This window comes from Dreissena polymorpha, chromosome 4 (genome assembly GCF_020536995.1).
Source record: "Dreissena polymorpha isolate Duluth1 chromosome 4, UMN_Dpol_1.0, whole genome shotgun sequence".
NCBI classification, from domain to species: Eukaryota; Metazoa; Mollusca; class Bivalvia; order Myida; family Dreissenidae; genus Dreissena; species Dreissena polymorpha.
The window spans coordinates 16,049,136-16,075,600 of NC_068358.1; the positions used below are offsets into that span (position 1 = coordinate 16,049,136).

Genomic DNA, 26,465 nt, shown 5'->3' on the forward strand with positions numbered 1-26,465 from the left:
GACACGTTATATCGTAATCGCGATACTTTCATACTGCGAACCGCGTGTTAACGGTTGTGTTACAGTTTACGATGTAACTTCTAATTGGGAAGTCTTACAACAACAACGTGTTATGTATAAATTATTTGAAAGTGCATTCATGTAGATCTATCATGCTTGTGTAGTGCGACCAACAATTACCATGCTTTCCCAACATCAAACATTAACATTGTTCCATATTTGCGCTGGCCACACTTGATAAAATCCTATCTTTGTGAATAACATGATGCCAGCTGTAAACCTAGTCCGCTCCATAATCTTATCAGCTTATCAGCGCTCATGCAGCCAAATACACGCCTTTTGCATGGACGTGAATACAATCCTTGAACTTTTCGGAGATCAATACTGACCAATATCAAACATTGTATCAATATAGATTGCATACAAGGTTTGTTTTAATTAAGGGAAAATGTTTGTAATATTGTATCAAAAGTGTTAAACCAAAAGTAAATACTTTAACGTTCTCTGCTCCAATATTGTTTAATTCAGTAATCAAGCATAAAAGCCAATGCTTTTTGCAATGATGATGCGACGTTGTACATTAAGAATAACTTTCGCCTATTTTTAATCAGAACAAATTAGTTAAATGAAATAATCTAGAACTGTTTATTTGATAGAAGCATGTTTTAACATCACATTAACGAAATTCGGCAATTTATATGAGCCGCTCCACGACAAAACCTGCATTAGTGACATCAGTGATGACGTTGGGAACATCCGACTTATTATGACGTCGTTACGTGCGAGTTTACGCAGTGCATTTACGCGGAGTTTAAAAGGTGCGTGAAGTTGGCTCGCCGTTAGACGTTCGAACTGTTTATTTGAAAGAAGAATGTGTTAACATCACATTTACGAAATTCGGCAATATATATGAGCCGTTCCACGACAAAACCTGCATTAGTGACATTAGTGATGACGTTGGGAAAATGCGACTTATTATGACGTCGTTACATGCGAGTTTACGCAGTGCATTTACGCGGAGTTTAAATTATATTTGTGATTTACGGAGTGGTTTTTAGTGTTATTTCTGTTGTATTGGATATCAATGGAGTTGGACATAGAGGTAAATTTATGCACGTATAAAATAAATTTTTTTATAGATAAATTTATATTAACACCGATATTGATGCAAAACTCGGTGTTGCAAAGTGACGATCATAAAATGGCGCCCATTTGTATGCAATACATGGGTTTAAATCCGATTGCACTTTATGTGACGAATTCTTTACAAAACAAGGTCCCAAAAATAATATACAGCAATGCCATGTTTAATATGCAACAATTTAACCACCATTCAATTGTTATTGAACTTATTTATATTGAAGTAAGCACAATAATCTTCGTCTCACGTTGAACTGCTTGAAACTATTGCAAATTTGACTGTTGTATATTGAAGTTGCCTTTTTGATATGTTTGTGGTATTAAATGTATATTTTTCCCAAAATTAATCATAAATTACACATTTTCTTTAGTGTACAGTCAACGACAGAGGTTTGAAATATGTTATTTGTAGTAAAATGATTCTACTTCATTTCTTTATCTTATTGTGTGAGGCGTAAATACGACAACATCAATAGCTCAGATGGTAAGCCAGACTCGCACCACGCCGAGGAACAGAGTTATCTTCCAGTTTGTTTATAATTTTGTTAGCTAATTATTTTAGGTCAAAATATTATATGAAACAAGTATTTAAAGGAAATGTAAATTGAGGCGATTTTTTTAGTTTCAATCGTGATACATCGGCTATCTCGGATTCCTCCGTAAGATAGGCCTCGTGGCTAACGGTCGCCATATTGCCTTGTATTACTACTTTACTACCCAAAAGGTTGTCAGTCTATTGTTATGAGGCTGTATACATGCGCGTTGAACTAGCGCCAAACTTTTTACCGAAACTTTGATATTAAGAGCACTATTAACGTTCATTTGTGTTGCATTTTGACCTATTATCCAAGTGATTTACTTTTCCATTATTATTTAATCACCCTATCATCCAATGTTTAAGATGAAAGTACGGTGTTTACAAAACCAACCAAACCGAAAGTGAAACTGGATGCATTACGTTTCGCGATGTAAACATTAAATATTTGTTCAGTTTGAGGAAGCGAATCGATAATAGACGTTGGAATATGTATGCAATACAGACTATCATTGCCGATTGTAGTACTGGCTAAAAAATACCTTTTATGACAGGTCATGTATAGAACGTTAATCAAATAGTGACCATAAATCACTACAAATGTCTGGGTTGTTCATTAACCCATTTATGCCCAGTGGACTCTCCCATCCTTCTAAATTGGATCAATTTATTTCCAAAAGTAGGGCTGTCTGGTATATTTATTTCTATATTTAGAATATTTCTTACAGAAATTTCTTTAAGCAAACAGCGCAGACCCAGATGAGACGCCGCATTATGCGGCGTCTCATCTGGGTCTACGCTGTTTGCAATGTCCTTTTTTTCAGGACACTAGGCATGAATGGGTTAATATAATTAATGCACGTTTCTGATCTAATTGCCTGTATCTAGTTTTAATTACCATGATATTGATAAAATTAAAACGTTTTTTTTTCATAAATTAACATTACATGTTTTATTTTTATCATTTAGGGAATATATAATTGTATCATTATCATCATTAAATATTCTGAAAATGATCTAAATTATCATGATTACTTTAAAGTAGAATTTTTAAATTTGACTCATTATTTTTAATGAATTTGCACATTTGCTTGATTCAAAATAAAATGTATTAATAAGGGTTTCAGTTGTTAGTTTTAACCCATTTTTAGTTCGATTAAATTTAAAGTACTAACTACGTACATGTATGTGAAATGCTTTTGAGTTCGTTTCCTGGGCCTAGAACCAGTACTTGGGTGTCTCTTGGAGATTTCTTAAGAATGCTCCCACACTGGGGATCAAACCAGTGACCTCCAGATCATTAGGTGGACACCACATCCATTACACATCAGCGACCTTTAATTAGTAAATTACTTTAGTATTGCAGCATTATATAATGTTATGTTGCTAAATATTTTTGGAAAATGATTAATGTGCAGTACTAAATAAATCTAAATGCAGACAATTTTAATTGTGTATATTGTGTGATTATTAGTTACAAGTTCCCTTTTTACAGGTATACTGGATTATGAAAGACTGATAAACATAAAATTGACAACTCATCTCCCCAACGATACTTTGTGTGGCTCATTCTCAGAACAAACCCATAGTCAGTGAGAAAACTACAGTGTAAAAAGACCACTTGATTGTGACAATTATGGCTGACAAAGCAAATGTTATCATTTAAAATAAAGAAAACTTCCAGTTTAATATACATTTTATACCAATTATGACATTGGCCAACACAGAAAATAATTATAAGGTTGATTTTCCCAAAATTGACTGTTACAATTGGATACTGTTTTAAGCTTCACTCTACTTTGTCTGAAAATAAAAGTCCTAAATGATGTAATAGAAACATACATATTTAATTTTTAGTTTTACAAGGATATATATATACATACATATATTATAATATCTTTGTATCGATGGTCAATCAATTTAAGTTTAACTAATATATACATACACATTTTATACATGTGTATGCTTTGATTTTTTCTATTGAAGCCAAATTAATATCCCATTAGATAGATAGATAATATCACAGCAGTATTCCTATTTTGTCTGCAAGTACTGCAGAAATCATGGATTATTATTTTACTGAGTCAGCCTTAATCTTTATATTATAATTGTTAAAACAGATTAAGATGTGCATTATACAATTGAGGATGCATCAAGATTAAAAAATGGTACATGAATAAATTAATAAAGAATCAATAACAATCAGAAACTGTGCATTTTTTTTCAGTATTGTGTGAAAGGATTTGAAGTCATGATGTGTTTTTGAAATATGATTTATGTGAATTTGAATAAATATATAAAATTTAGTGATTTTCTCAGACAAAACTGTTAATTACATACTAAAGTATTCAGAATGTATTATTGTAATATTCATTCGAATTTTTAAGTATAAAAAGCACTTTTCCCTGGCATTTGTATTTATAGTAATTGCATATTTTATAATTCTGACAGCATTTATAAACTGTGTTCATGCAAGCATGAACACGGTTTCATTTTTTGAGTATTTAAACAAGAAGACCATGATGGCCCTGTATCCCTCCACTGCTGAAAAAAAGGCTGAAACAAATTTCTCTGCATGTGCAAATACTTAAATATAGGCCCTATTTAAGCACATGTACACTTTTGTGACCTTCTGGGCTGGGTCAAATTTAACCCCAGAGGCATAATTTGGGAAAACTTTGTAGAGGACTACTATATCTCACTACATACAAAATGTTGTAGCCCTAGGTCCTAGAGTTAAGGACAAGAATATTTTTAAAGTTTTCACAAAATAAGCAAGATATAAGCGTATATAATGTTCAATTTTGTGACATGCGGGTCAGGATCAAATTTGACCCAAAGGGCATAATTTGAACAAACTTGGTAGAAGACTATAAGATGTTACTGCATACCAAATTTGGTAGCCATAGTCCAAATGGTTTTTGACAAGAAGATTTTTAAAGATTTCACAAAATAGGCGCTTTAAAAGCGTTTATTCAATTTTGTGACACCCCGGGGCAGGGTCAAAGTTGACCCCAGAGGCATTATTTGAACAAATTTGGTAGAGGTTTATTAGATGTCACTACATACCAAATTTGGTAGCCCTAGGCCCAATGGTTATGGACAACAAGATTTTTAAAGTTTTCACAAAATAGGCCCCATATAAGCGTATGTTCAGTTTTGTGACCCCGGGCAGGGTCAAATTTGACCCAAGGGGCATAATTTGAACAAACTTGGTAGAGAACTATAACATGTCACTACATACCAAATTTGGTAGCCCTATGCCTTATGGTTAAGGACAAGAAGAGTTTTAAAATTTTCACAAAATAGGCACTATATAAGCATATAATTGATTTTGTGGCCCCCGGGGCAGGGTCAAATTTGACCCCTGGGGCATAATTTGAACAAACTAAGTAGAGGACTATACAATGTCACTACATACCAAATTGTGTAGCCCTAGGCCTAATGGTTATGGACAAGATTTTTTTTTAAGTTATCACAAAATAGGCATTATATAAGCATATGTTCAATTTTGTGACCCTCGGGTCAGGGTCAAATTTGACCCTAGGGATTAAATTTGAACAAATTTGGTAGAGGACTATTAGATGTCACTATATACCAAATTTGATAGCCCTAGGTCGGATTGTTATTGACAAGAAATTTTTTGAAGTTTTCACAAAATAGGCCTTATATAAGCATATGTTCAATTTTGTGACCCTCGGGGCAGAGTCAAACTTGACCCCAGGGGCATAATTTGAACAAACTTGGTAGAGGACTATAAGATGCCACTACATACCAAATTTGGTAGCCCTAGGCCCAATGGTTATGGACGAGAAGATTTGTAAAGTTTCACAAAATATACCCTATATAAGCATATGTTCAATTTTGTGACCCCCGGGGCAGGGTCAAATTTGACCCCAGGGGTATAATTTGAACAAATTAGGTAGAGGACTATTAGATGTCTCTACACACCAAATTTGATAGCCCTAGGCCCAATGGTCATGGACGGGAGATTTTGAAAGTTTTCACAAAATAGGTCTTATTTAAGCAAATTTTCAATTTTGTGACCCCCAGGGCAGAGTCAAATTTGACCCCAGGGGCATAATTTGAACAAATTTGAAAGAGGTACACCCCAGGAACATTCCTAAGAAATTTCATCAGAATTGGACCAGTAGTTTAGGAGAAGATGTTTAAAGGAAAAGTTTATGCATGGATGCACGATGGACACAGGACCTTTGGCCAGTGGAGCTAAAATCAAATTAAACATTTAGTTTTTATTTAATATCAGTTTTTATATGCAAGTGTCTATTTCACTTATAAATTAAAACAGCATATTATTCATTATTGAAAAGATTATTCCAAGCTTGATGTCATATTTCAACTTTGCATAGTGTAGTTAATTGAACATTGTATTGAACTGTATGGGCAGCTATATTTTTTAATTTATGTATGTTGTATTATACAAAATGCATTAATTCTACCACAAGTAGACCATATAAGGCCTACTGCTACTAAATAGGCACTGGTATGAATTTGACACTGTTTTTGATGCTCATACAAAACTTATATTATTACTACGCTTTAGTATATTAAATATTTTCAAGTTTTTGTTCAACATTTTTTGCAAAAGAAAAGAGTGTCTTAATGCATTTGAAAATATACTTAAAACAAACTAAAAATGCATTTTAACATACCTTTTTCCTGGTAAAGTGTATTTGGGATGATAAAAAATACACTTGAAGAGTATTAATGCTGGAAAAATACAGAAAAAAATACATTTGTTTCTGTTAGAAGTGTGTCTTGTCTGCATTTTTAAGTGTATTAAATGCACATCAAATGCAGATAAATACAATGCCAATACTGTTACATGTATTGTAATGGACATAAAATGCACTTGTTCTTGTAATTAAATGCTTTAGTGAATTGAAATAACCTTTTATAACGTTTTAACAATTAATAATACCTTTTTATATAAATTTTCTTTTGAAATGTGACACTTAAATGATTTTTGCACCACTAGTAAGAGATGTAAGAGATATATTTTGTGCTCATAATGCTTTATCATTACACTACATAATATCATTTGTTGTATGAAAATTACCCGTAAAATTCTTGTGAAAGCTCAAGAGATCAATAGCAGCGTGCTATACCCTGCTCCTTTTTACATGACTTGATGGTATTTAGTCCCCAATTATACATGGCTAAGGGAAAATTAATGTGCAGATTTGACAAATAAGTCTTAACTGGGATCCAATAGGCAGACTTTCATATTACTTGTATTTAATTTAAATCATGATCTGAATTGCTCTTTGGCAAATCTTTGTTGGTCACAGTATTCAACTGAATTTTGTTCACTTTGTAGTGATTATATTTTCTATATTTATCAGACAACATCTTTCTTCAAAAGTTTAACATGATTGCTTGGTTAATTTAGAAACAAGATCAATGCATCATAACATAAAATGAAAAAATGTGTAATAGTAAAAATGGCAGCAAAAAGCACTAGATTATCTGCCTTAAATCTGAGACGATATGTTGATGTATTGGAATTTCTCATAAATAATGTGCTCCATAGTTGTATAATTGTATAGTCGCATGCATGAGTGGTGTCAATGTCACAATACCAATTAAAGCCTATAATTTACTAAAACAATTTGAAGTTTGATGTGAGTTTTTTTCAAGATCTGTTATATATAATTATATATACATGTATATATATATATTGTTGAAAAGTTAACATGCAATAAGTTTACTGTAATTAAGTGACAAATAGTTTTACTGATTTGGTTGGATGCATATATGCAGATATATCATGGTTTGTGCAGAGGACAGCAAAAACAAGAGCTGTCTCCGTAGGATGACATACGCCCCCGATAAACGCTTTAATAGAAGTTATGAGCATTTTTCAAAACCTAAAAGCTGACCCTAAGTTCAAGGTCAAAGGGGTAAAAATTTGTGTGTGTATGGGAAGGGCTTGTCCATATACACATGCATACCAAATATGAATGTTACATCTGAAGCGACATAGAAGTTATGAGCATTTTTTCGAAACCTAAATGCAAAGTGTGACGGATAGACAGACGGACAGTGCGATCACTATATGCCCTCCTTTGGGGCATAAAAATGTGTTTCACATTGTTTTGGTAAATTAGTAATGTAGTTAAAAGAACAGAATCATCAATGATAAAGTTATTGATTATAAAGTGTTGCTGGCATATTTGATGCATTCATCTAGCTATAAGAAGGTCCCTGTTTTATCCCCACTGGCACCGAGTGAGGGTTCTCAAAATCTTTAAACAATATGAATAACTACATATAGGGTCGAGAGCCTTGTTGATATGGGGGCTAAACACCTGAAATCAAAGCGACCCAGGTTAAAGGCCGAGGCCAAATTAATAAACCAGAGGCCGCATGAGCCTGCTATACTCTGAACAAGTATTGTTTCTTCTCAGAAAAATGGCTTAAGTGTCTTACTAAGCTTTAGACTTTGAGTTTCAGTGCAATCAATCTAAAATAAATTGGTCAAAACTCAAATTAAATAATAATTTGTAAAAATAAACATTCTGCACAAATTCAATTATTTACTTTACCTGTGTGCATGAATCATTTCAGTCTTGATGGTTAGTGAACTATGTCAAAAGCACCATATCTATGAAACACTTTTTTTTTAATAGTGCAATGTTCCACAGAAATGCTGCTGATGATTATTCTACACGATGATGAATTATTAGATATATTTCTAAATTCCATTTCCACCAACAATTCGGTTATTCCACTACCAGTTCACATGCTTCATACACAGTTGAAAATAACACTATTTCACTCAACAACCGTGACACATGTACTCAATTTTTCAACTTTTCGCAATTAAAATTGTCTTCTACTGTTATTGTTGTTGTACTTTTGAAAGTAGTTCGAAAGATGGCGACCATTAACCCAGAGATTGATTTATGAAATAAATCGTCTGCTGATCCAGAGTGTTTTAGTTTATGTTTGATGCACAGTATAGAATCGATATGTCGTAATTTTATTGTTTTCAGGAACTCGAAAGTATATTTTCTGAGCATTTTGGTAGACCACCATTACGTACGCCTGCACATTCTCAACAACTCTCCTCCGATGACGACAATGACCAGGCAGAAGGTGCATGTAGTGCTGTAATGGAAAACCGCATTGGGTCCTTCTTTTCTGGGCAGCCTGCGGAATCAAGCAGTGACTCCACTGACGATGATAGAAGTGATGATTGACGGTGATGCGTTTTCACAGGATGATAGCATTTAACGTTTCCACGAATCTTGCTGTGGATGAGCTTAGAAACGATAAATTTGATGCCTCCAACACATCCTTGATACGCGGGAAATGACGAGGGAAGAAAAGGAAATGTACATTAAAGGCTGTTTTTCCGAAGGTCCCACAAATGACTCTACACAGCGTGGGAAAAAGAGAATGTTAATTCGTGGCAAATACACATTCCGCGGTCAGGAAATATGTACATACATGTTCAGGTTGTTATTTGACATAGGACGCTGGGCATTCAAATCAATAAGGCAGTCATTGAACAAGACCGGTCCGGGACCACGCCGACATGGAAATACTGGAAGGAAACCAAAACATGCTCTGGTCTTTACCGATGTTGAGCTCGTTGTCCAATTCGTCCACAACTATGCTGAAAAAAATCAGAATTCCACAACCTGCAGCTCCGCGTGGGAGAGACAATACGGCACCGATATACATACACAGCGGTACAACGAAAATTAACATTCATAATCTGTACATAGCAAGCTGTCCAGAGGCTGGTGTGCGTTTTTTGAAAAAAGCTCCTTTCAGTCATTATGGAGTGCCTGCATCCCGCATATAAAGGTTGCATCCCCTAGAGACGATGTGTGCGAGACCTGTGAGAAGCTGCGAAATAAAATTATAGATTCAGTATCGGAAGAGGACAAACAAGCTTCCACTGAAGAAATGCATAGTCTTATTGATTTGGCACAAAAAGAGAGAGACCTTTACATCAGTCTCATTGAAAAAGCAAAAGAAACGTCACATCTATTTCGAGCTGAACGATCAAACCACTTCACATTTCATTTCGCGCAAAGTGTAGGTTTACCGTACCATGCACGACAGATGGGGCCATTATATTTCGCATCGTTAAAAAAAGTCCACATTTTTGGAATGAAAATTGATGGACAATCACGTCAATTGAATTTTCTTATCGACGAAAATGAGAGCATCGGTGCAGATGGAACTAAAGCCCAGGGACCAAACGCTGTCATTCTGATGATAGACTAGGTGCTCAACACCCATGGATGCGAAGACCTCTAGTGCACAATACACGCTGATAATTGTCCGGGCGAGTTAAATTTTCATTGTTATCATTATAATTTCATATTGCGTTTAAATCATAATAGAACGATAATATTGGAATAATTGTATTGGTTATATTTATCGTGATAATAATAACGCGAATCATAAATTATAACATATTACAGGGATTTTAAAATGAATGAAGATGGAAGTGTGCTGATAATGACGACGACGACAACGATGGTGGTAAAGAAGATGATGATGGTAATACTGGTGATGTTGATGCTGATGACGATGAAGATGATGACCATGAAGTAAACGATGACTGATAAATATGATATTGATCTCTTGATCAAAGTTGTTGTTGTTTCTTTCATGTCAAAACAAATATCAGCTTGTGCTTGGATATTCGCATGGCGAAGATCCGTGATCCGTTGTTCCAGCGAATCGATATGTAACGGATCTTTGCGTACATATTGAAACTAAGAACAACAACACTCTGATTTGCAAACATGATAGTGTCGACAGTGATGCCAATGTACGATGTTGTCCGGTATTCGTATGCACTTAATAGGCTTAAATATATCGGATCAAAATCACATTGTTACACACACACACACACACACACACACACACACACACACACACACACACACACACACACACACACACACACCACACACACACACACACACACACACACACACACACACACACACACACACACACACACACACACACACACACACACACACACACACACACACACACACACACACACACACACACACACACACACACACACACACACAGACACACACAGACACACACAACACACACACACACACACACACACACACACACACACACACACACACACACACACACCACACACACACACACACACACACACACACACACACACACACACACACACACACACACACACACACACACACACACACACCACACACACACACACCACACACACACACACACACACACACACACACACACACACACACACACACACACACACACACACACACACACACACACACACACACACACACACACACACACACACACACACACCACACACACACACACACACACACACACACACACACACACACACACACACACACACACACACACACACACACACACACACACACACACACACACACACACACACACACACATATATACATACATATAGTATAGTGTCAGGTAATAATACATTTTTATTAAATATTTGTAAGTATTTTATTAACTAATGAGAAAGTGAATTTTGTTTGGAAATTCAGATTGCAAATACAAATAATTGCTAATAAATAATGCCGTTTATAATGCAAAAAACAACACATTGATCGATGCAAAGAATGACAAAATTAAATGTAAGAATAATAATGTGCAGTGTCCAAACATGGCAAACTTTGATACGCCTATGAGTACCGGGCACGACTGTATTTAATCAGTACCACACGGTAACGTAACAACGGTGCAGTTGCATCAATCAAGATAAGCATTGATTATTGCGAGAATTATCATTAAGATGGAAGCAGATGGTATGATCGAGGCAATGATATATACAGGGGCAGGTAGTCTCAAATTTCATTGGATGCATGCTGTAACCATTTAACACATATTATAATGCATGTGTGAACGCTTCATTTAATATTTATATAGCATCTTTGTAGAAAAATGCTTCGAGAAGGCTGTAACCAGTGATAAATGTATGTCGTTTTACAATAAAAGAACTTTACAATTGTTTAGTTTTGCGTAATTTGAGAAACGTTGTTTCAATGGAATTGTATAAATTTAGCCACAGGCAGCAGTATCATAAATTTGCCCCCCACCCGGGACCCTACCCCCCCCCGAGCTTTCCCCAGGGGTTCCAGATTGTTAAATGTACATCTATTGTGTATGGTTTGACTTTTCAACAACGAATATTGACAAAATACATAGTTTGAAAAAATAACACTCGTATAGGTATCATATATACACAAGGTATGAAACGCACTATATGCCTATTGCTGAAAGATTGTGGAACACTGGACGTGACCTTTTTCATCGAAAACACACATGTTCCCATGCAGTTGCCGACAAAATGCAACTGGATTCGTTAAAAGACAGTTAAAGCAACGTGATTACACAACTAACCGATCTCCTGCTCGGCTAATAACTTTAATATTCAATTAAATTTGACTTTCTCGCTATATGTCACTCGGTGTTTCATCTACACATGTACACCATTTTAATTTTATAACGCGTCATCTGGTTGGTTGCTCTCATTGTGTTGGCCAATGATATAGCGTTTTAGAACCGAGCATTCGATCGACAAAATATGACAGCAAAACACAGACATGTAGCGAGAAAGTCGAATTTAATTGAATATTAAAGTTATTAGCCGAGTAGGAGATCGGTTAGTAGAGTAATCTCGTTGCATTGTTTATGTGCATTACATTTTATGTGCTTAACATTACAGCTGAGATGATTAATCAAAATCTACACTGATACTGCTGTACATGTCCATGTTCGTAAATGTATTTGCACATTTATGAATCTAACATGGTCAATCTGTTAACAGATTTTAAAGTATAATATGCGGACTCTACCATGGGTTCATATATATCTTTGAACATGTATGAGTCTAAAATGATCTGTTAAAGAACATGACATGCGGACGCTACATACCTTCTTTTAATATATGAGATATTTGTTTGATTTTTGCGTGTATGTTTTAATAATATAATTTGAAAACTTACTTTCATTACACGCTATTCCTTTCCATCCGTCTTTACAGCTATCATTTCCACATGCACCCGTAACCTTGTCGCATGGGCCATCACGGCAATAGCATTGCTTGGCACAGTTAATGCTGTAATTTCCGACTGGGCAATCTGACAACGAAAACGTGTGGTGTGTTCATGATTTGATAGTAAGTGTATGAACACGACGAGTGCAACTCAGAGATTTTGCAACACATTCCCATTATACCACGCAACTAGGTCAATATGTGTCATTTATTTCCATGTTTGTTAAAGGTTTCCAATACATCAATTGTATTTTATAGGAATAACGCAATTTGGTATCTTTTATTGATTCTTGTAAGGATTAATTATTTTATTTTGCGATCAACAGAATAACCGTCTAACCTTTGGAGTGGTTGAGTAACCAATATTACATGAATTAAAAATCTTTCCCGAAACTTTTGCTATGCTTGTGGTAGACAAAATAGTTTCCAACGTTGTAAGGCAGGACCGAATGATAATGGACCCGAATAATTATGTCTCAATTTTAAATACGCGCGTGTTATATGCAATCACCGGAGAAGTTGTCCATAAAATGTGAGGTTATTCTAGGGATACGTGCAATTAACAATCAGCGTGAAAGAACGTTCGTTGCTTGTCGGTATATAATAATTAAAAAAATACCAAAAAAATAGATATTGGTTGTCCCCGTAACCCGTACAAACTGTATTTTGCTTTTAGGAGTTAGCATTTTCTCCTCTATGGTCGCGTTTAAAATAAATGATTCATCATCAAGCGATTCTTCTCTTAGGCCCATTGCCAAAGTGGCATTTTGATGAAAGGCATTAGAAATACAATGTAAACACACACAAAAACTTGACCTTAGTAAAAAAAATATCATAGTTTTATAAGGTAAACATTAAAAATGAACAAAGTTGCAATTTATTGTTTTTTTCTAAATAATTACCTTAAACTTGTGTTAGTACGCGAATATTTATGCGACATAAATGTTGTTTGAACCTAGGGATTTGTTGATTTCTACTTATAGTAAATAACTTATACTGTGGTGGATCATTGTGCAATCATTTGCAACTTAGCTTAATCTGATAAAAATAAAGATGTATCCATGTTTGTCATTTAAATTGATACTGAGGATAAAAAACCTTTTAAGATTATTTAAAAGGTGAAATACTTTCACAGCCGGTTTGAGGATACGTTATTAAGTTCTACATAGTAAAAATATTATTAATAAATATAGCATTATTTGCAATTCACCTTCTCAAAACGCCTGTTAAAAATGTAAATTGGTACGCATACAAAACTGAACAAGTGTTAAGAATTGATAAACTGTCAAAATCAGAAAAACTTAGTGCATGCTATTTCAATCGCGTAGTATGACATATTCGTTTGAACGGCGTGTGTATTGCCTCAAGTGATTAAACGCGTATTACGTTCTAAATTATCTAGTGCAAAACAGAACATGTACCCCAATGTCTGTAGAGGTTAATCCTGTTATAGCTGCCACAAAGCTGACTTCTGTCGCCCGAACAAATAGTAGCACACTCTGACTCTGGCTTTTGGGTTGCATTAAGAAGCGTATTACCACAGTGGCAATAACTCCCATACTAATTGAAATCATAGACAAATTATTATATTGTTCAAAGGGATCTCAACTTTTCATGAAATGAAATCATAAAATTAGCTCCCTGTCTGTGTTAGAACTAAGAGCTGTAATCGTAAATCTATTAAGCTTCAATTATAATTAGCTTTATTGATATGTTTCGTGAACAAAATATTTCACTTTATTCCATAAAAATATTTAATAATCATGCCTAAAGAAATTAAATGGCCGGTATCTAAACAAAAGCATAATCGCCAAGACCGTAGCATCAGTTCGGATCGTTATGACCGCGTTTTACTTGCGTAACAATTCATTTCGTATTTACTTTCATTTTTAAACCCCTTTTTTTGCTATCATATACAAAATTCTATTCTCCTATGCAAGATGCAGTTTTAAAAACTGAACTCCAAATATAAACGCTTCAAATCGGTATAAAGTGCGACCATGTTTACCGTAAATATAGATTCTAAAACGGTATGATATTTGCAAAAGTTAAAGTTATTACTCGCCGGGCTGCACATACAAAATTCTATTCTCCTATGCAAGATGCAGTTTTAAAAACTGAACTCCAAATATAAACGCTTCAAATCGGTATAAAGTGCGACCATGTTTACCGTAAATATAGATTCTAAAACGGTATGATATTTGCAAAAGTTAAAGTTATTACTCGCCGGGCTGCACAAATTAGAAGAAAAACTTCATATATGTATTTATATATCTGAAAACTACGAAACGTAGGCTTTCTAATGATATATACTTGGTCAGAATCGGCCGAGTAATAAAAGTAATATTAGAAAAAAGACGTCAGTAGGTACATCAAAATGTATAACCTCGGCGCTTCGATGTACGCTAATCGATAGCTACTGGTCACGTGACAAAGTTACGACAAGGTTAAACGCGCGGGGGTAAAACAGAAAATGTTTGTTTCTCGTTTTTAACTCGGTATAAATCCATTAACAACAACGGAACTATACTAAAAGTTATATTTGTTTAAAAGAGGAACTAATAATCAACAAGATAACGTATAGACCAATTAAATCGGATGATTAGTTTTTGAATAAAATTGAATTTACTACTGTAAGGGTCAAATACTCGTTTAAACTCCTGTCAATATACGCTCCGTGTTCTACTACAGTTCTTGAAGTATTATCTTACCCTTACCTCTGGCCAAGACAATGAGATAGCTTAATACTAGATATTCTTTGTGTAGCTTATTCTATTTGCATACGTTAACAGTAACGAAGGGATATGAATAAATGCAAAGCGGTATCAACACGTAACCATTAAGAAGTGACCGCATCGGAAGCAGCTGTCCATGTACCTCTTACATAATAAAGTTGCATAATAACTTTGATGGCGTGTCTTCTTCATTGATTATGCAAGTGCGATTGTGCATTTTCTCGTCCATGCAGGAAAACGGTAAATAAGGCGACCTTCAACCTAGGTACACATGGACCTTGATGATTTACAAAACAGCAAACACCTCGATGGTGAAGCGTCCTAAACCGATTTAAGAGTAACTATTTCTCTCCGTTTTCGTTCCGAATGCCTACATTTCGGACAGTGTTAACGTCATCGCGAGCTCAATGACGTAACCATACATACGCGATCGCGTATGCAGCGGCGGCCAAGATGTGTCTACTGGAAAGTTCCTTCGATATGCTTGAATATTTTATATAAAAAACTATGATCATACTCGCTGTAAAAGCGTGTTTTCGTCATAGATTTTGTAGGTCCGGCGTTTTTTTCGAGAAGACCAACAGTAAATTCGGCGACCTTCATTTTTGGTACATGATAAAGGGGCCCTTAGGACCTACACAACAGCCGTGGTTATCTCGATGGTTAGTCAAAATACGTTTTCTTACTCGTGTCGACCAACGAAATATCCGAGGACTTTTAATCTTAGAACACGATTTGAGACCAAGGGGACCTATACAAAATAAAGAAGTGAAACTCCAGCTGCTGGAGCATTATTGAATTTTCATTAAAAACAATTAGTTGGTCCTTTATTTAAGACAAGTGACCGATTGCCCAAACAGTACAAAACAGCACAATACAAACCAACATAAACACAAAATATGAATAAAGCTGGGGTCACCGCCTTGGAACGGTCAATTCAGAGCATTGGGGGTTTAAACCTGGTTATAGAGCGCTCAACCTCACACTTGGCCCAGCAATATTCATTATACATTTAAGTGTAAATAAAATTTAACGTCATAGCATTGTAACTCAAATTAAACAATAATAAAAGGGAATTAAAACGCATTCAATTTAATTACTATTTAATTACTCAATTGCATTGAAGATACAAGAGTAACAGAGTTACAACTTTTTGACGAACGATCAAATAAAACTATTAACAATTGTCAACTACATTCCTTCTTTATAGAAAAAGATTTGAGAATATAATGTCATGGAGTTAATATCTCAGATAATCATCGCACAAATACAGGAAGAAGCAGCAATAATGGATGTAAAAATTCCATATTACATAGCTTGATTGTTTATGTGACTGCTAAAAAAATAAAAATAATTAAATCAAACAAGAAACGCCTATCAGAGAGAAAATATAAATAAAATGGAACGTTATAAACCCAATGACCTATGCATGTAGATTACAACTGGGAAAGTCGGTCGTATTACGCCAAAAGTGATGCAACTTGTATCTTTTTGCAGCCGTTAAAGAGAAACTTTGTTTTACTAAATAAAATACAAACATGTATTGCAATATTTTTTTTAAATGTTTAATGTACCTTTTTTATTTAATTTTTAATGAAGAAAATGTCAGGTCCTTTCCCGGTTTAAATAATCAGTAACAAGTAACACGCCGAAGTTTGCGTAACAATTGCGCTGTATATGCCTACACAATGCACATATTATTCTCGCTCGTGCAGACAAACGGAATATTTTGAGATCTTGAAATATAGTTCGGACAACGTTGGGACCCGAAAAAAGGGCCATGGTCTGGGTGATGACCAGTCCTACGCCAAAGTAAGCGCACCTCATTCTATTTTCTTATTTAGCATCGAAGAAAGAGTGTCATCATTTAAAAACAGTCTTTTAATTGTATTACAATAATTTTGTTTGATTTATAATTTTTGTTTGTTCTTTCTTAAGTTATGTTTCAGTAAGATAAGGCATTTGATTTTCATGTATATGTAGTACTTGTTGGTTAAATATAATGTATACTTAGTCAGAAAATGCCGGTTCGTTATTATCGCCTATAACATACTTGTTTTTTAGTGTTGTTTGTCAAATAAAGTATACTGAATGCAGAAATGTGACAGACCAAATAATTAAATCAAGCTGAAATATCACACACATCATTTAAAATAGTAAAATTTCCGAAAATGCTACTTAATAAGGAATAAACTTAATACCAGTTACAGATTCGGAGGCCATAATTTTGTATACCTAAATTAAGATCATAGACTTCTAGTATTGCGAAGTTTTATATTCGTTATTATTGTTCAATGTAACATTTTTTATTTTCGTCTCTGACACAGTTTTTGAAGATTTTTCGGACCCTAATCTTCGGCCATAATAAAGTTATAGCTGAATACTAGGCAGTGTAAGATATATCTCTATGTTCACAGCACGTTACCATTAAGGCTGCATCGGACCCAGCGGTCAAGGTGCCTCTGATAGAATGAAAAGCTTATGTATATATAACTACATGAATGACATGACACGTTATATCGTAATCGCGATACTTTGATACTGCGAACCGCGTGGTAACGGTTGTGTTACAGTTTACGATGTAACTTCTAATTGGGAAGTCTTACAACAACAACGTGTTATGTATGAATTATTTGAAAGTGCATTCATGTAGATCTATCATGCTTGTGTTGTGGGACCAACAATTACCATGCTTTCCCAATATCAAACATTAACATTGTTCCATATTTGCGCTGGCCACACTTGATAAAATCCTATCTTTGTGAATAACATGATGCCAGCTGTAAACCTAGTCCGCTCCATAATCTTATCAGCTTATCAGCGCTCATGCAGCCAAATACACGCCTTTTGCATGGACGTGAATACAATCCTTGAACTTTTCGGAGATCAATACTGACCAATATCAAACATTGTATCAATATAGATTGCATACAAGGTTTGTTTTAATTAAGGGAAAATGTTTGTAATATTGTATCAAAAGTGTTAAACCAAAAGTAAATACTTTAACGTTCTCTGCTCCAATATTGTTTAATTCAGTAATCAAGCATAAAAGCCAACGCTTTTTGCAATGATGATGCGACGTTGTACATTAAGAATAACTTTCGCCTATTTTTAATCAGAACAAATTAGTTAAATGAAATAATCTAGAACTGTTTATTTGATAGAAGCATGTTTTAACATCACATTAACGAAATTCGGCAATATATATGAGCCGTTCCACGACAAAACCTGCATTAGTGACATTAGTGATGAGGTTGGGAAAATCCGACTTATTATAACGTCGTTACATGCGAGTTTACGCAGTGCATTTACGCGGAGTTTAAATTATATTTGTGATTTACAGAGTGGTTTTTAAAGTTATTACTGTTGTATTGGATACCAATGGAGTTGGAGATAGATGTAAATTTATGCACGTATAAAATTTGTTTTTTATAGATATATTTATATTAACACCGATATTGATGCAAAACTCGGTGTGGAAAAGTGACGATCATAAAATGGCGCCCATTTGTATGCAATACATGGGTTTAAATCCGATTGCAATTTATGTGACGAATTATTTACAAAACAAGGTCCCAAAAATAATATACAGCAATGCCATGTTTAATATGCAACAATTTAACCACCATTCAATTGTTATTGAACTTATTTATATTGAAGTAAGCACTATAATCTTCGTCTCACGTTGAACTGCTTGAAACTATTGCAAATTTGACTGTTGTATATTGAAGTTGCCTTTTTGATATGTTTGTGGTATTAAATGTATTTTTTCCCAAAATTAATCATAAATTACACATTTTCTTTAGTGTGCAGTCAACGACAGAGGTTTGAAATATGTTATTTGTAGTAAAATGATTCTACTTCATTTCTTTATCTTATTGTGTGAGGCGTAAATACGACAACATCAATAGCTCAGATGGTAAGCCAGACTCGCACCACGCTGAGGAATAGAGTTCGCTTCCAGTTTGTTTATAATTTTGTTAGCTAATTATTTTAGGTCTAAATATTAAATGAAACAAGTATTTTAAGAAAATGTAAATTGATGCGATTTTTTTAGTTTATGTTTGATGCATAGTATCGAATCGATATGTCGTAAATTTATTGTTTTCAGGAACTCGAAAGTATATTTTCTGAGAATTTTGGTAGACCACCATTATGTACGCCTGCACATTCTCAACAACTCTCCTCCGATGACGACAATGCAGAAGGTGCATGTATCGCTGTAATGGAAAACCGCATTGATTCCTTCTTTTCTGCGCAGCCTGCGGAATCAAGCAGTGACTCCACTGACGATGATAGAAGTGATGATTGACGGTGATGCGTTTTCACAGGATGATAGCCATTGACGTTTCCACGAATCTTGCTGTGGATGAGCTTAGAAACGATAAATGTGATGCCTCCAACACATCCTTGATACGCGGGAAATGACGAGGGAAGAAAAGGAAATGTACATTAAAGGCTGTTTGTCCGAAGGTCCCACAAATGACTCTACAAAGCGTGGGAAAAAGAGAATGTTAATTCGTGGCAAATACACATTCTGCGGTCAGGAAATATGTACATACATGTTCAGATTGTTATTTGACATAGGACGCTGTGCATTCAAATCAATAAGGCAGTCATTGAACAAGACCGGTCGGGGACCACGCCGACATGGAAATACTGGAAGGAAACCAAAACATGCTCTGGTCGTTACCGATGTTGAGCTCGTTGTCCAATTCGTCCACAAGTGTGCGGAAAAAATCAGAATTCCACAACCTGCAGCTCCGCGTGGGAGAGACAATACGGCACCGATATACATACACAGCGGTACAACGAAAATTAACATTCATAAGCTGTACATAGCAAGCTGTCCAGAGGCTGGTGTGCGTTTTTTGAAAAAAGCTCCTTTCAGTCATTATGGAGTGCCTGCATAAAGGTTGCATCCCCTAGAGACGATGTGTGCGAGACCTGTGAGAAGCTGCGAAATAAAATTATAGATTCAGTATCGGAAGAGGACAAACAAGCTTCCACTGAAGAAATGCATAGTCTTATTGATTTGGCACAAAAAAAGAGAGACCTTTACATCAGTCTCATTAAAAAAGCAAAAAAAACGTCACATCTATTTCGAGCTGAACGATCAAACCACTTCACATTTCATTTCGCGCAAAGTGTAGGTTTACCGCACCATGCACGACAGATGGGGCCATTATATTTCGCATCGTTAAGAAAAGTCCACATTTTTGGAATGAAAATTGATGGACAGTCACGTCAATTGAATTTTCTTATCGACGAAAATGAGAGCATCGGTGCAGATGGAACTAAAGCCCAGGGACCAGACGCTGACATTTCTATGATAGACTATGTGCTCAACACCCATGGATGCGAAGACATCTAGTGCACAATACACGCTGATAATGGTCCGGGTGAGTTAAATTTTCATTGTTATCATTATAATTTCATATTGCGTTTAAATCATAATAGAACGATAATATTGGAATAATTGTATTGGTTATATTTATCGTGATAATCATAACGCGAATCATAAATGATCATAACATATTTCAGGGATTTTCAAATGAATGATGATGGAAGTGTGCTGATAATGACGACGACGACAACGATGGTGGTAAAGAAGATGATGATGGTAATACTGGTGATGTTGATGCTGATGACGATGATGACCATGAAGTAAACGATGACTGATAAATATGATCCTGATCTCTTGATCAAAGTTGTAGTTGTTTCTTTCATGTCAAAACAAATATCAGCTTGTGCTTGGATATTCGCATGGCGAAGATCCGTGATCCGTTGTTCCAGCGAATCGAGATGTAACGGATCTTTGCGTACATATTGAAAATAAGAACAACAACACTCTGATTTGCAAACATGATAGTGTCGACAGTGATGCCAATGTACGATGTTGTCCGGTATTCGTATGCACTTAATAGGCTTATATAAATCGGATCAAAATCACATTGTAATGTTATGTAATACTGGGTAAATATAATTTTAATCGACGTTTATTAAAACAAACACACACACACACACACACACACAAAAACATATATATATACATATATAGATACAAAACAGAACATGTACCCCAATGTCTGTAGAGGTTAATCCTGTTATAGCTGCCACAAAGCTGACTTCTGTCGCCCGAACAAATAGTAGCACACTCTGACTCTGACTTTTGGGTTGCATTAAGAAGCGTATAACCACAGTGGCAATAACTCCCATACTAATTGAAATCATAGACAAATTATTATATTGTTCAAAGGGATCTCAACTTTTCATAAAATGAAATCATAAAATTAGCTCCCTGTCTGTGTTATAACTAAGAGCTGTAATCGTAAATTTATTAAGCTTCAATTATAATTAGCTTTATTGATATGTTTCGTGAACATAATATTTCACTTTATTCCATAAAAATATATAATAATCATGCCTAAAGAAATTAAATGGCCGGTATCTAAACAAAAGCATAATCGCCAAGACCGTAGCATCAGTTCGGATCGTTATGACCGCGTTTTACTTTCGTAACAATATATATATATAGAGAAAATCAAGATCTGCAAAAGAAAATAGTTTATAACTCACATCAAGTCGATTTCACAACTGTGTCAGGTAATAATACTTTATTATTAAATATTTGTAAGTATTTTATTAACTAATGAGAAAGTGATTTTTTTTTGGAAATTCAGATTGCAAATACAAATAATTGCTTATAAATAATGCCGTTTATAATGAAATAAACATCACATCGATCGATGCAAAGAATGACAAAAGTAAATGTAAGAATAATAATGTGCAGTGTCCAAACATGGCAACCTTTGAGATGCCTAGGAGTACCGGGCACGACTGTATTTAATCAGTACCACACAGTAACGTAACAACGGTGCAGTTGCATCAATCAAGATAAGCATTGATTATTGCGACAATTATCATCAAGATGGAAGCAGATGGTATGATCGAGGCAATGATATATACAGGGGCAGGTAGTCTCAAATTTCATTGGATGCATGCTGTAACCATTTAACACTTATTATTATTCATGTGTGAACGCTTTATTTAATATTTATATATCATCTTTGTTGAAAAATGCTTCGAGAAGGCTGTAACCAGTGATAAATGTATGCCGTTTTACAATAAAAGAACTTTACAATTGTTTAGTTTTGCGTAATTTGAGAAACTTTGTTTCGTTTCAATGGAATTGTATAAATTTAGCAAACTTGGTTTTGTAAGTGAACGGTCTGTACTGTGAATTACCGTATAACAATTTAAATTGTGCAAGTAATGCCCATTTATCCACTCGAATACTTTAATCAAAATTAATTCCCAAAATCACTGTTAATAATATGTGTTCACAAATATTTATGCACATGTTCGAATCTAAAGCCTTATGTTATGTACATATTTGAGATATTTGTTTAATGCTCGTTTGTTTTTTGATTGTTTGTATATTTTATAGAAATTAAGCACTTACTTTGATTGCACGATATTCCTGTCCATCCATCTTTACAGCCCGCATAACCACATGCACCCGTAACACCGTCGCATGGGCCAACACGGCAATTGCATTGCTTGGAACAGTTAACACTGTAGCTTCCGAGTTCGCAGCCTGAAAACAAACAAGTGGAAATTCTTGTAACACGATTGACATGTGTTTCGTTTAACAACAAACATGAACACATTACCGTAAATTGTGTAAATTGCAAATTGTGTGCCCAATTACATAATTGTTTAACTTAAACAAGCGTCTCTTCGTCAGTTTTGTCGTCCATATGCAACAACTTAATACAATTTACACTGTTTATGTGCATTACATTTTATGTGCATAACATTACAGCTGAGATGATTAATCAAAATCTGCACTGATACTGCTGTACATGTCCATGTTCGTAAATGTATTTGCACATTTATGAATCTAACATGGTCAATCTGTTAACAGATTTTAAAGTATAATATGCGGACGTTACCATGGGTTCATATATATCTTTGAACATGTATGAGTCTAAAATGATCTTTCTGTTGAAGAGCATGACATGGGGACGCTACATACCTTATTTAAATATATGAGATATTTGTTTGATTTGTGCGTGTATGTTTTTATTATATAATTTGAAAACTTACTTTCATTACACGCTGTTCCTTTCCATCCGTCTTTACAGCCATCATTTCCACATGCACCCGTAGCCTTGTCGCATGGGCCCTCACGGCAATGGCATTGCTTGGCACAGTTAATGCTGTAATTTCCGACTGGGCAATCTGACAACGAAAACGTGTGGTGTGTTCATGATTTGATAGTAAGTGTATGAACACGACGAGTGCAACTCAGAGATTTTGCAACACATTCCCATTATACCACGAAACTAGGTCAATATGTGTCATTTATTTCCATGTTTGTTTAAGGTTTCCAATACATCAATTGTATTTTATAGGAATAACGCAATTTGGTATCTTTTATTGATTCTTTTAAGGATTAATTATTTTATTTTGCGATCAACAGAATAACCGTCTAACCTTTTGAGTGGTTGAGTAACCAATATTACATGAATTAAATATCTTTCCCGAACTTTTTGCTATGCTTGTGGTAGACAAAATAGTTTCCAACGTTGTAAGGCAGGACCGAATAAAAATGGACCCGAATAATTATGTCTCAATTTTAAATACGCGCGTGTTTTATGCAATCACCGGAGAAGTTGTCCATAAAATGTGAGGTTATTCTAAGGATACGTGCAATTAACAATCAGCGTGAAAGAACGTTCGTTGCTTGTCGGTATATAATAATTAAAAAAATACCAAAAAATAGATATTGGTTGTCCCCGTAACCCGTACAAACTGTATTTTGCTTTTAGGAGTTAGCATTTTCTCCTCTTTGGTCGCGTTTAAAATAAATGATTCATCATCAAGCGATTCTTCTCTTAGGCCCATTGCCAAAGTGGCATTTTGATAAAAGGCATTAGAAATACAATGTAAACACACAAAAAAACTTGACCTTAGTAAAAAAATATGATAGTTTTATAAGGTAAACATTAAAAATGAACAAAGTTGCAATTTATTGTTTTTTCTAAACAATTACCTTAAACTTGTGTACGCGAATATTTATGCGACATAAATGTTGTTTGAACCTAGGGATTTGTTGATTTCTACTTATAGTAAATAACTTATACTGCGGTGGATCATTGTGCAATAATTTGCAACTTAGCTTAATCTGATAAAAATGAAGATGTATCCATGTTTGTCATTTAAATTGATACTGAGGATAAAAAACCTTTTAAGATTAATTAAAAGGTGAAATACTTTCACAGCCGGTTTGAGGATACGTTATTAAGTTCTACATAGTAAAAATATTATTAATACATATAGCATTATTTGCAATTCACCTTCTCAAAACGCCTGTTAAAAATGTAAATTGGTACGCATACAAAGCTGAACAAGTGTTAAGAATTGATAAACTGTCAAAATCAGAAAAACTTAGTGCATGCTATTTCAATCGCGTAGTATGACATATTCGTTTGAACGGCGTGTGTATTGCCTCAAGTGATTAAACGCGTATTACGTTCTAAATTATCTAGTGCAAAACAGAACATGTACCCCAATGTCTGTAGAGGTAAATCCTGTTATAGCTGCCACAAAGCTGACTTCTATCGCCCGAACAAATAGTAGCACACTCTGACTCTGGCTTTTGGGTTGCATTAAGAATCGTATTACCACAGTGGCAATAACTCCCATACTAATTGAAATCATAGACAAATTATTATATTGTTCAAAGGGATCTCAACTTTTCATAAAATGAAATCATAAAATTAGCTACCTGTCTGTGTTATAACTAAGAGCTGTAATCGTAAATTTATTAAGCTTCAATTATAATTAGCTTTATTGATATGTTTCGTGAACAAAATATTTCACTTTATTCCATAAAAAATATAATAATCATGCCTAAAGAAATTAAATGACCGGTATCTAAACAAAAGCATAATCGCCAAGACCGTAGCATCAGTTCGGATCGTTATGACCGCGTTTTACTTTCGTAACAATTCATTTCGTATTTACTTTCATTTTTAAACCCCTTTTTTGCTATCATATACAACATTCTATTCTCCTATGCAAGATGCAGTTTTAAAAACTGAACTCCAAATATAAACGCTTCAAATCGGTATAAAGTGCGACCATGTTTACCGTAAATATAGATTCTAAAACGGTATGATATTTGCAAAAGTTAAAGTTATAACTCGCCGGGCTGCACAAATTAGAAAAAAACTTCATATATGTATTTATATATCTGAAAACTACGAAACGTAGGCTTTCTAATGATATATACTTGGTCAGAATCGGCCGAGAAATAAAAGTTATATTAGAAAAAAGACGTCAGTGGGTACATCAAAATGTATAACCTCGGCGCTTCGATGTACGCTAATCGATAGCTACTGGTCACGTGACAAAGTTACGACAAGGTTAAACGCGCGGGGGTAAAATAGAAAAGGTTTGTTTCTCGTGTTTAACTCGGTATAAATCCATTAACAACAACGGAACTATACTAAAAGTTAAATTTTTGACGATGAAGATGATGACCATGAAGTAAACGATGACTGATGAATATGATCTTGATCTCTTGATCAAAGTTGTTGTTGTTTCTTTCATTTCAAAACAAATATCAGCTTGTGCTTGGATATTCGCATGGCGAAGATCCGTGATCCGTTGTTCAAGCGGATCGAAATGTAAAGGATCTTTGCGTACATATTGAAAATAAGAACAACAACAATCTGATTTGCAAACATGAAAGTGTCGACAGTGATGCCAATGTAAGATGTTGTCCGGTATTCGTATGCACTTAATAGGCTTATATAAATCGAATCAAAATGACATTGTAATGTTATATTATACTGGGTATATATATTTCTAATCGACGTTTGTAAAAACAAACACACACACACACGCACGCACGCACGCACGCACGCACACACACACACAC

The 26,465-nt window shown here is 34.8% G+C and overlaps 2 protein-coding genes across 2 annotated transcripts in view; one reads left to right on the top strand and one right to left on the bottom strand.

The window, feature by feature from the left end:
* The window catches only part of LOC127878247 (multiple epidermal growth factor-like domains protein 10), a 33,487-nt gene extending 7,935 nt beyond the window's left edge, over positions 1–25,552 (bottom strand). Inside the window, exons 1-5 of the mRNA XM_052424767.1 lie at positions 25,547–25,552; positions 25,088–25,226; positions 23,624–23,758; positions 22,977–23,111; positions 12,727–12,861 (exon numbers count right to left, since the gene is read on the bottom strand). Coding sequence (XP_052280727.1) covers positions 12,727–12,861; positions 22,977–23,111; positions 23,624–23,758; positions 25,088–25,226; positions 25,547–25,552 — 550 coding nt within the window. The remainder of the gene's footprint in view (positions 1–12,726; positions 12,862–22,976; positions 23,112–23,623; positions 23,759–25,087; positions 25,227–25,546) is intronic.
* Positions 1–26,465, top strand: part of LOC127878249 (serine-rich adhesin for platelets-like) — a 229,202-nt gene that overhangs the window by 31,628 nt on the left and 171,109 nt on the right. The gene's annotated exons all lie outside the window — the stretch shown is intronic.